At 46.3% G+C, this 12,019-nt stretch overlaps 1 protein-coding gene across 2 annotated transcripts in view; it reads left to right on the plus strand.

The window, feature by feature from the left end:
* LOC118370559 (small conductance calcium-activated potassium channel protein 2-like) overlaps positions 1–12,019 on the plus strand; it is a 77,817-nt gene that overhangs the window by 18,495 nt on the left and 47,303 nt on the right. For both annotated transcript variants that reach the window (XR_004822821.2, XM_035755607.2), the window contains exon 2: positions 6,907–7,350. Coding sequence is in view for 1 of the 2 variants with exons in the window: in XM_035755607.2 (XP_035611500.1) it covers positions 6,907–7,350 (444 nt within the window). In the remaining variant the exon portion in view is untranslated. The remainder of the gene's footprint in view (positions 1–6,906; positions 7,351–12,019) is intronic.

Below are 12,019 nucleotides of genomic sequence, written 5' to 3' on the forward strand. Positions count from 1 at the left end.
AAAAATATATCAACCCCTACAAAAAATATCCATTAATTATAATCCACATAATAATTCACATTTCCTGTTTCTGCAGGATTATTTTCCTGCTGTAGCAAACTGGCTCAACATCTGTATGTACTAATACACGGGTAGTGCGCACTAGCATTATCTATGTTTTACATTTACATTCTGCAATCGACTTACGTACTAATCACATTCAGGGAGTCAAGTCAACTATCAACTCCAGTAAATTCCAGAACTGAGTACAATTTTAATTCATGAGATCTACGGACAATTTTTGAAACCAAGAACTGAATTCCAATTCATTCTACGAATTGTCTGGAATTGAACACGTTAAACATGCTACTAATGAGGTCCTATTTGTCTCCCAAGGGAGTCCTAAACCCTATAGTTATATCACTCTGATCTCAGTATTATTCTCTGTGTCTACTGTGACACCTTGGTGCATACTAATTAGTGCACTATTGTGATGCTGTTGAACGCCTAGTGCATTATTAGCTCTAACAATGGCCATTCAACACTGGCAAAATACCTGTCTTGTCGTCTCCGTGGGGAGTTTTGTCTTGTTTAAGCCATAATTCATTTTTCTTTTCATCTTCGAGGAGGAGATGGGGATGAGAATGCTGCTTCAGGAAGCCTGTAATTGTGACTGCTATCAAACTGCAGTCATTTTCACCAAAGGCTTTTCTCAAAGGACGGCCCATACTGATTCCACTGAGGAAAACTCCTCTTGTTACTGCCTTAGACTAAACATATATCAGTATACAGTGAGTTTATACTGTTTACTGTGTATACTGTAAAGTATACAGCAAGGATTCTATAAGTAATTGGTTACAGTGTTTACATTGAAGCGTTGTAGTTTTACTGCATAAAAGTACATTAAGATCTTTCCTTAGAACATTTTCTGGCAAGGACGCAGACAGGCTTAGTCTGAATAGGCGGTGGTGCGTTACATCTTTACTAATTAGATGTGCTTAGATCCTGGCAGGTGCTCTTGGTCGGGTTGGACAGCCCAGCCCTGGTGCCTGCTGGCCTGTCACAGAAATATGACAGCGTCTGTGCAATATGACAAACCGGCAACTATAGCCTACAGCTCTCTGTCTCAACAGGAGCAGGCTGGGGAGGTCCCCAGGGGTCTGTCCTGTCTTTCTCTCTTTTCCTCTCTCTCTTTTCCTCGTGTCCCTCTGTTTTCTTTGTATGAGTCGGCCCTCCTTCACACATGCGCCTCATGTCCGAATACACACAGGCTGGCAGGCAGGCGTACAGGCTGGCAGGCAGGCGTACAGGCTGGCAGGCAGGCGTGCAGGCGTACAGGCTGGCAGGCAGGCATGCAGGCGTACAGGCTGGCAGGCTGGCATGCAGGCGTACAGGCTGGCAGGCAGGCATGCAGGCGTACAGGCTGGCAGGCAGGCATGCAGGCATACAGGCTGGCAGGCTGGCATGCAGGTGTACAGGCTGGCAGGCAGGCGTACAGGCTGGCAGGCAGGCATGCAGGTGTACAGGCTGGCATGCAGGCGTACAGGCTGGCAGGCAGGCATGCAGGTGTACAGGCTGGCAGGCAGGCATGCAGGTGTACAGGCTGGCATGCAGGCGTACAGGCTGGCAGGCAGCCATGCAGGTGTACAGGCTGGCATGCAGGCGTACAGGCTGGCAGGCAGCCATGCAGGCGTACAGGCTGGCAGGCAGCCCTCAGGCGTACAGGCTGGTAGGCAGGCGTGCAGGCGTACAGGCTGGTAGGCAGGCAAGCAGGTGTACAGGCTGGTAGGCAGGCATGCAGGTGTACAGGCTGGCAGGCAGGCGTACAGGCTGGCAGGCAGGCATGCAGGTGTACAGGCTGGCAGGCAGCCATGCAGGCTTACAGGCTGGCAGGCAGCCATGCAGGCGTAGATGCCATTCTGTTCGCACTGTTCCGGCCATTATTTTAAGCTGTCCTCCCCTCAGCAGCCTCCTGTGATGCACACACTCTTATGCACATGTACCCCCCCCCCACACACACACACGGGTTAGCTGTACAGTGCACTACTATTTCAATTGTGTGTGTGCATTCAAAAAGAAGGAGGGTATTCTATTAGATTGGAGCCGGCTGGAGAGGGGAGTGAAGGAGGGAGGGAGCTAGAGGAGGAGATAGGCAGAGAGTTGCAAGTGCTTCATTTCAACTGTTCTGCACTGTGGCTTTTCAATTTGATTAAGAGGCTCCATTTCATACAGGCTGGATGCTGTGTGCCATTCAGAATGAAAATGGAAGCGTTCGCCGGGACAGACAACTACCCCATGTCTCCTTCTGAAGGATGATCAGCGGATAAAGGCAATTGCGGCTTGTTGTGCCCTTTCACGTCCCAAATGGCATCCGATTCCCTATATGCTGCACTACTTTTGACCAGGGCCAATAGGGCACTATATAGGGTTATGCACTATTTGGGACGCACACTTTTTGTCGGGGTGGGAAACGGGAGAGGGCACCCGTTTGCATGGTAAAGAGCTGGGTGTGGTTTCTGGTCAAGAGTAGTCCACTATTTAGGCAATAGAGTGACATTTGGGACGCACAATCTTTTCAGCTGTGGAAAACGGGAGAGAGCACTCTCTGCATGGCAAAGAGTCGGGTGTTATGACATGATGATGATACTTTTGATTTCTTCTATGGAAGTCAAATACAATTAACTGAAATGCATGGAGATTCACCGAAATGAAACGCATCACAATAAAGGAACAGTAGTTCAAATGCCAAAATGGAATAGATGATGTGTTGTTGTGAGTTGGGAGGATGATACAGAATGAGCTCTTTTGGGATATCCATGTGGGATTTGCCTGTAGAAAAAGATTGTGTTACTGTACCTCCATCTTACCTTCTTGTATTTCTCTTGCGCCGTCTCCTATACGGTATGGACACCCCCATCTAGGAGTTAGTTAGTCAGTCAGCAGTCAGTGGTATATTTTCAGCCACCAAAAGAGCCTGCAGCATAATGGTCAGAAATGGTGACCGAGAGCCAAGGGGATACATCAATATTGTTCAGTATGTTATTGGAATAACATGTCATGGCTCCTTTCTGTTTACCTCCTTTGGTCTGATACGGCAGTCATATCCATTTGCTTTGATCGATTGTCCTTTAATCACTTAACAAAGCAAACTTTGTCATTGTGTTTTATTTTCGGCCCCAGAAGGGTAATGTTATTGGGGAAATGAATCATGACAAATAGGAGTCGCTAGGGCACTGTAATTGTCCCACCTTTTCTAGGTGAAAAGGGAGGTGCTAGTATATACACTGCTCAAAAAAATAAAGGGAACACTTAAACAACACAATGTAACTCCAAGAGTCAATCACACTTCTGTGAAATCAAACTGTCCACTTAGGAAGCAACACTGATTGACAATACATTTCACATGCTGTTGTGCAAATGGAATAGACAACAGGTGGAAATTCTAGGCAATTAGCAAGACACCCCCAATAAAGGAGTGGTTCTGCAGGTGTTGACCACAGACCACTTCTCAGTTCCTATGCTTCCTGGCTGATGTTTTGGTCACTTTTGAATGCTGGCGGTGCTTTCACTCTAGTGGTAGCATGAGACGGAGTCTACAACCCACACAAGTGGCTCAGGTAGTGCAGCTCATCCATGATGGCACATCAATGCGAGCTCTGGCAAGAAGGTTTGCTGTGTCTGTCAGGTCCAGAGCATGGAGGCGCTACCAGGAGACAGGCCAGTACATGGAGGAGGCCGTAGGAGGGCAACAACCCAGCAGCAGGACCGCTACAGCCGCCTTTGTGCAAGGAGGAGCAGGAGGAGCACTGCCAGAGCCCTGCAAAATGACCTCCAGCAGGCCACAAATGTGCATGTGTCTGCTCAAACGGTCAGAAACAGACTCCATGAGGGTGGTATGAGGGCCCGACGTCCACAGGTGGGGGTTGTGCTTACAGACTAACACCGTGCAGGACGTTTGGCATTTGCCAGAGAACACTAAGATTGGCAAATTCGCCACTGGCGCCCTGTGCTCTTCACAGATGAAAGCCGGTTCACACTGAGCACATGTGACAGACGTGACAGTCTGGAGACGCCGTGGAGAATGTTCTGCTGCCTGCAACATCCTCCAGCATGACCGGTTTTGCGGTGGGTCAGTCATGGTGTGGGTTGGCATTTCTTTGGGGGGCCGCACAGCCCTCCATGTGATCGCAAGAGGTAGCCTGACTGCCATTAGGTACCGAGATGAGATCCTCAGACCCCTTGTGAGACCATATGCTGGTGCGGTTGGCCCTGGGTTCCTCCTAATGCAAGACAATGCTAGACCTCATGTGGCTGGAGTGTGTCAGCAGTTCCTGCAAGAGGAAGTCATTGATGCTATGGACTGGCCCGCCCGTTCCCCAGACCTGAATCCAATTGAGATCATCTGGGACAGCATGTCTCGCTCCATCCACCAATGCCACGTTGCACCACAGACTGTCCAGTAGTTGGTGGATGCTTTAGTCCAGGTCTGGGAGGAGATCCCTCAGGAGACCATCCGCCATCTCATCAGGAGCATGCCCAGGCGTTGTAGGGAGGTCATACAGGGACGTGGAGGCCACACACACTACTGAGCCTCATTTTGACTTGTTTTAAGGACATTACATCAAAGTTGGATCAGCCTGTAGTGTGGTTTTCCACTTTAATTTTGAGTGTGACTCCAAATCCAGACCTCCATGGGTTGATAAATTTGATTTCCATTGATCATTTTTGTGTGATTTTGTTGTCAGCACATTCAACTATGTAAAGAAAAAAGTATTTAATAAGAATATTTAATTAATTCAGATCTAGGATGTGTTATTTTCGTGTTCCCTTTATTTTTTGGAGCAGTGTATAATGAAGTTTGAGGTCTTCCAATTCCAAGCAACCTTATGGTTTTATGGTAGGAATGTGCCACTATCTGAGATACATTTCAAAAAGGGGGTCTTAATGATGCAATGATAAAACTATTTAATACAGTAAAGGGGATTAGAACACCTTGGCCCCCTCTAATCCTTAACCTTTAGTCCGGTCTGTGTCAGGCGTGTCACTGGGCCCGACTTAGTACATTTCCATTATGGGCAATCAGACTTTATTTCCAAACACATCTAGAGGCATTAGGGAGCTCACTCAAGCCAAATAAAAGGCAGTGTTGTCAAACACCCAAGTTACTTTGGAAAATGCACGGTTCCATGTGAAGTCAAGTTTTACAAGCCATTAATGATAAACTGAGTGAACTGCCTGAAGAGCTGTGGAGATGCCACTGGAATGCACGCCAGGGTAGTACTCTACTAGCTAGCATTGTACACTACCGTTCAAAAGTTTGGGTCACTTAGAAATGTCCTTGTTTTTGAAAGAAAAGCACATTTATTGTCCTTTAAAATAACATCAAATTGATCAGAAATACAGTGTAGACATTGTTAATGTTGTAAATGACTATTGTAGCTGGAAATGTCTGATTCTTTTATGGAATATCTACATAGCCATACAGAGGCCCATTATCAGCAACCATCACTCCTGTGCCATATCTCAGATTGCCAATAAAAATAAAAGTTGGGTAAAAGAACACAGACACTGGACAGAGATATGGCTTTTTCTTTGCAACTCTGCCCAGAAGGCCAGCATCCCGGAGTTGCCTCTTCACTGTTGACGTTGAGGCTGGTGTTTTGTGGGTACTTTTTAATGAAGCTGCCAGTTGAGGACTTGTGAGGCATCTGTTTCTCAAACTAGACTCTCTAATGTACTTGTCCTCTTGCTCAGTTGCGCACCGTGGCCTCCCACTCCTCTTTCTATTCTGGTTAGAGCCAGTTTTCGCTGTTCATTTCTCAGAACATGAATAGACTGACGAGTTTCAGAAGAAAGGTCTTTGTTTCTGGCCATTTTGAGCCTGTAATCAAACCCACAAATGCTGATGCTCCAGATAATCAACTAGTCTAAAGAAGGACAGTTTTATTGCTTATTTAATCAGAACGACAGTTTTCAGCTGTGCTAAAATGATTGCAAAAGGGTTTAAAATTATAAACTTGGATTAGCTAACACAACGGACCATTGGAACACAGGAGTGATGGTTCCTGATGATAGGCCTCTGTACACCTATGTAGATATTGCATTAAAAATCTGACGTGTCCAGCTACAGTAGTCATTTACAACATTAACAATGTCTACACTCTACACTGTATTTCTGATCAATTTGATGTTATTTTAATGGACAAAAAAAATGTGCCTTTCAAAAACAAGGACATTTCTAAGTGACCCCAAACTTTTGAACGGTGGTGTACATACTGTACATTTTTCTGCACTTCCTCTGCTTTCTCACCCCATTTAACTCTTGCCTCTCCTTGAACCAGTGATGCAATTGCAATCACACTGGTTCAAAGATAGCACCGAAAGGTCAGAGCAGGTGTCCTCTTCAATTTAGATGCTGTTTTTGACAAACAGATGACAAAGACACATCTTTGGCTGAAGAATGATTTCCCATCTCTGCAGGAAAAGTGTTTCTTTAACAGGAAACATGGTCATGCAGCACAAATCTTTCATACTGAAATTTGTGCCGCACAAAGATTAAACGTTCTGCACTTTGTAGGGTCCACTATTAGTTTTATGGCTTTATTTATGCATCCATCTTCATTCACTGTTCATGTTTTTTTGCCCTGTTGATCTGGATGCATTATTTGTGAGGGACAGTTGATGTGTGCCATGTGCAGCAGAACAATAACACAGATATTGTCATCCCTAAGCATTGATTTAGTGCAGAGCAGTGTTTCTAGTTCGTACTTCTGACTCCGGCCCATGGGATATTGCTCAAATAGTCCTCAAAAGAGGACTATACTGTATTTTCCCAATCTCTGACACCATCTCTCCACCCTCAGACACTGATGCACTGTTGAGTTTGGTTTCTGTTTCTCTAACATCCTCCTGTCTTTTTTCCACCAGGCAACCACTGAGCAAAAGAAGCTGAGCCATGCTGGATCCTCCCTCTCCGAGAGCAGCGGCCGACTCCCTCAGATAGCCATGAACACCTGCAAGCACAATGGCGGCGTAGTGAGACCACTGGGCAGCCTGGCGTCGTCGCGGCGCAACCTAGCAGAGCTCGACTCCGAAACACAGCCCCTCCAGACGCTGCACAGTTCTGGCCTGGAGGTGGTTGTTTCCAAGGGAAACAGTGAGGACCCCGGCAAGGCGTCCAACGAGAGCCTGGTCAGGGACGGGAACGGTGCTCCTGTGAAGAAGAACAAAGACATCGGCTATAGACTCGGCCACCGGAGGGCGCTCTTTGAGAAGCGAAAGAGACTCAGTGACTACGCACTCATCTTCGGGATGTTTGGGATTGTCGTCATGGTGACGGAGACGGAACTGTCCTGGGGAGTTTACGGCAAGGTAATTAGTGTGGGTGGTCTTTTTGTTTGTTGCCTACCTCCAATACTATTGGGTCGTTCCACATATAGTGTACGTTTTGCATCCCTTAGATATTTTAAGTATACTGAACAAAAATATAAACGTAACATGCAACAATTTCAACGATTTTACTGAGTTACAGTTCATATTAGATAATCAGTCAATTGAAATACATTCATTAGGCCCTAATCTATGGATTTCACATGACAGGGCAGGGGCAAAGCCAATCAGAATGAGTTTTTCCCCACAAAAGGGCTTTATTACAGACCAAAATACTCCTCAGTTTCATCAGCCGTCCGGGTGGCTGGTCTCAGACGATCCCGCAGATGATGAAGCTGTCCTGGGCTGGTGTAGTTGCACGTGGTCTGCAGTTGTGAACGTACAGTGCCTTCGGAAAGTATTCAGACCCCTTGACTTTTTCCACAGACTTATTCTAAAATGTATTAAATTGTTTTTTTTCCCCTCATCCATCAACACACAATAAGGTATTTCTGTTCTGTTTTTTATCTTTAATACATTTGCAAAAATATCAAAAAACCTGTTTTCGCACTGTCATTATGGGGTATTGTCTGTAGATTGCTGAGGAATTTATTTTATTAAATGCATTTTTGGAATACGGCTGTTACGTAAAAGAATGTGGAAAAAGTCAAGGGGTCTGAGTGCTTTCCCAAGGCACTGTATAATAAATGCAGGTGAGCTTTTTCTACTCATTTTAGCCATTTCTGGTGTTTTGTGGTGGAAAACTCGGTGCGTCGAGCATAACATAACATGCCAACCTGTTACTCAATAGATAGATAGGAAGCTTGTATTTAATTGCCCCTCCCTGTTGTACACAACAAGCTTCCATTCCCCCTGTCACAAGCGGATTCATGGTTGATTTAAGATGAAAACATCAACCCTGTTATTTTCTTTGGCACTCTATTGGCTCGTTGTATTTTTTATTCTACGTCTTGAGATGGTAAAATCATGTTTTTAATTAAATTGCTCTTTGTCAGAATGTTAAAATTAGGTGACTTTTCTTTTCCTTTTCTTTTTTAAAAACTTCACTACCCAAAACATACTCTATCGGTGGAACGACCCTCCTATGCTATGTGTAGATATGTAGTAATGCTAAACTTGGTGAACACACAGTCAATTTCATAAAGATATATGTGTATTAAAATAACAAAAACAAAAAAGGATGGCCTTTTTGAATGGTTTGATTTCGTATTGGAATAGACAACTGCTGCCGTATCAGAGGGCAGAGCTTGGCCAAACGACTGTCTTCACTAGGCTGCTGATGGTATCCTGAGAATTCAAACAAGACGCTGCACAATCAAGCAATAGAGAGAGCTACTTCCAAGTGTCTGACCCCTGCAAACAATAATGAGTTGTTAGGACGTCCCCAGGTTTTCTCTTGTTCCCGGTTGGTTCCGTGGACGTCCCCGAGGATGTTTTTAGGAAATTCTTGGGACATTGTGTCCCCAAAAGAACGTTCCCTTAGGACCATCACGCAATGTCCTAAGAACTAGTCAAATGACATGGTCCTCAGTGACGTCCTGAAAACGTACAGGGAACCAAACAAAGGTCCCCCAGAGAACGTTCCCTTTGGGACCATCACGCGATGTGATAACAAGATAATGTAGTGGCAAAACCGTATACGGACCTAATGGGAAGGTCATCGAATGTCCTCAGGACGTCCAGTATTTGCTGGGACATTACCTCTGACCAGCGCATGGGAGTGTCAGGACAACCCAACATGGGGGCAGGCTGCTGTAATTTCACCGTTTTTTTATTAACATAATTGGTGAAGCAAAGGGAAATTCTAAACTGATCTGGGAGAATCTAAAAAAGTTAACAGGGAAAGACCATAGTAACACTGCAAAAAGACTAGAAATCAGGGTGGATAACAATCTAACACAGGATGCACTACTTCCGGGTTGGAGCGAGCGGTCGCATTCGCACTTCGGTCCGCAGGTAGTATTACTTTTCATTACTTTTCATTACATTTCATTATAGTACAACGGTTTGATTTGTCTAATCTTAGCAATTTCTTCTTAGCTAGCTACATAGCCGTCTTTGTATCAAAGATAATTGCGTAATTATCGTATTTCGTCGTCCTAACGTAGTCTACTGCCCAGCAGCTAGCCACATAGCTAACGTCCACCGTATAGCAGCACTGTAGAAACTATTACACTCAACTGAACGACTTGATTAGTGTAGTGTTAGCTAGCTACATAGTTGTCTTTGCTGTTTTCGTATCCAAGATAATTGTGTAGTTTAGAGTGTGTAGTCTTAGAGTGATTATCTTAATTTACCGAGGTTAGCTAGCCAGCTATTTGTCGTCCTTAACGTAGGAGACACTGCTAGCTAGCTAACAGCTAACAGCTAACAGCTAGCCAACGTCTACCGAATATAACTTCCCACTCAACAACCCGGTCGCATTCCGCTTCGCTCCACAGGTAGTATCACATTTTCATTTCATTTCATTACAGCACAATGGTTTGATTTGCTTGATCGTAGCTAGCTACATAATAGCTAGCTACATAGCCGTCTTTGTATCAAAGATAATTGTGTAGTCTAGAGCGATTTTCTAGGTTAGCTAGCCAGCTATTGTCGTTCTTTTAACGCAACGTAACGTAATCAACACTGCTATAGCTAGCCAGCTAGCCCCCGAATAGCTGCACTGTAGAAACTATTACACTCAACGGAACGACTTGATTAGTGTAGTGTCAACAACGCAGCCACTGCCAGCTAGCCTACTTCAGCAGTACTGTATCATTTTAATCATTTTAGTCAATAAGATTCTTGCTACGTAAGCTTAACTTTCTGAACATTCGAGACGTGTAGTCCACTTGTCATTCCAATCTCCTTGCATTAGCGTAGCCTCTTCTGTAGCCTGTCAACTATGTGTCTGTCTATCCCTGTTCTCTCCTCTCTGCACAGACCATACAAACGCTCCACACCGCGTGGCCGCGGCCACCTAATCTGGTGGTCCCAGCGCGCACGACCCACGTGGAGTTCCAGGTCTCCGGTAGCCTCTGGAACTGCCGATCTGCGGCCAACAAGGCAGAGTTCATCTCAGCCTATGCCTCCCTCCAGTCCCTCGACTTCTTGGCACTGACGGAAACATGGATCACCACAGATAACACTGCTACTCCTACTGCTCTCTCCTCGTCCGCCCACGTGTTCTCGCACACCCCGAGAGCTTCTGGTCAGCGGGGTGGTGGCACCGGGATCCTCATCTCTCCCAAGTGGTCATTCTCTCTTTCTCCCCTTACCCATCTGTCTATCGCCTCCTTTGAATTCCATGCTGTCACAGTTACCAGCCCTTTCAAGCTTAACATCCTTATCATTTATCGCCCTCCAGGTTCCCTCGGAGAGTTCATCAATGAGCTTGATGCCTTGATAAGCTCCTTTCCTGAGGACGGCTCACCTCTCACAGTTCTGGGCGACTTTAACCTCCCCATGTCTACCTCTGACTCATTCCTCTCTGCCTCCTTCTTTCCACTCCTCTCCTCTTTTGACCTCACCCTCTCACCTTCCCCCCTACTCAAAAGGCAGGCAATACGCTCGACCTCATCTTTACTAGATGCTGTTCTTCCACTAACCTCATTGCAACTCCCCTCCAAGTCTCCGACCACTACCTTGTATCCTTTTCCCTCTCGCTCTCATCCAACACTTCCCACACTGCCCCTACTCGGATGGTATCGCGCCGTCCCAACCTTCGCTCTCTCTCCCCCGCTACTCTCTCCTCTTCCATCCTATCATCTTTTCCCTCTGCTCAAACCTTCTCCAACCTATCTCCTGATTCTGCCTCCTCAACCCTCCTCTCCTCCCTTTCTGCATCCTTTGACTCTCTATGTCCCCTATCCTCCAGGCCGGCTCGGTCCTCCCCTCCCGCTCCGTGGCTCGACGACTCATTGCGAGCTCACAGAACAGGGCTCCGGGCAGCCGAGCGGAAATGGAGGAAAACTCGCCTCCCTGCGGACCTGGCATCCTTTCACTCCCTCCTCTCTACATTTTCCTCCTCTGTCTCTGCTGCTAAAGCCACTTTCTACCACTCTAAATTCCAAGCATCTGCCTCTAACCCTAGGAAGCTCTTTGCCACCTTCTCCTCCCTCCTGAATCCCCCCTCCCCCTCCTCCCTCTCTGCAGATGATTCGTCAACCATTTTGAAAAGAAGGTCGACGACATCCGATCCTCGTTTGCTAAGTCAAACGACACCGCTGGTTCTGCTCACACTGCCCTACCCTGTGCTCTGACCTCTTTCTCCCCTCTCTCTCCAGATTAAATCTTGCGTCTTGTGACGGCAGGCCGCCCAACAACCTGCCCGCTTGAGCCTATCCCCTCCTCTCTTCTCCAGACCATTTCCGGAGACCTTCTCCCTTATCTCACCTCGCTCATCAACTCATCCCTGACCGCTGGCTACGTCCCTTCCGTCTTCAAGAGAGCGAGAGTTGCACCCCTTCTGAAAAAACCTACACTCGATCCCTCCTATGTCAACAATTACAGACCAGTATCCCTTCTTTCTTTTCTCTCCAAAACTCTTGAACGTGCCGTCCTTGGCCAGCTCTACCGCTATCTCTCTCAGAATGACCTTCTTGATCCAAATCAGTCAGGTTTCAAGACTAGTCATTCAACTGAGACTGCTCTTCTCTGCATCACGGAG

The sequence above is a fragment of the Oncorhynchus keta genome, chromosome 23, assembly GCF_023373465.1.
Source record: "Oncorhynchus keta strain PuntledgeMale-10-30-2019 chromosome 23, Oket_V2, whole genome shotgun sequence".
NCBI classification, from domain to species: domain Eukaryota; kingdom Metazoa; phylum Chordata; class Actinopteri; order Salmoniformes; family Salmonidae; genus Oncorhynchus; species Oncorhynchus keta.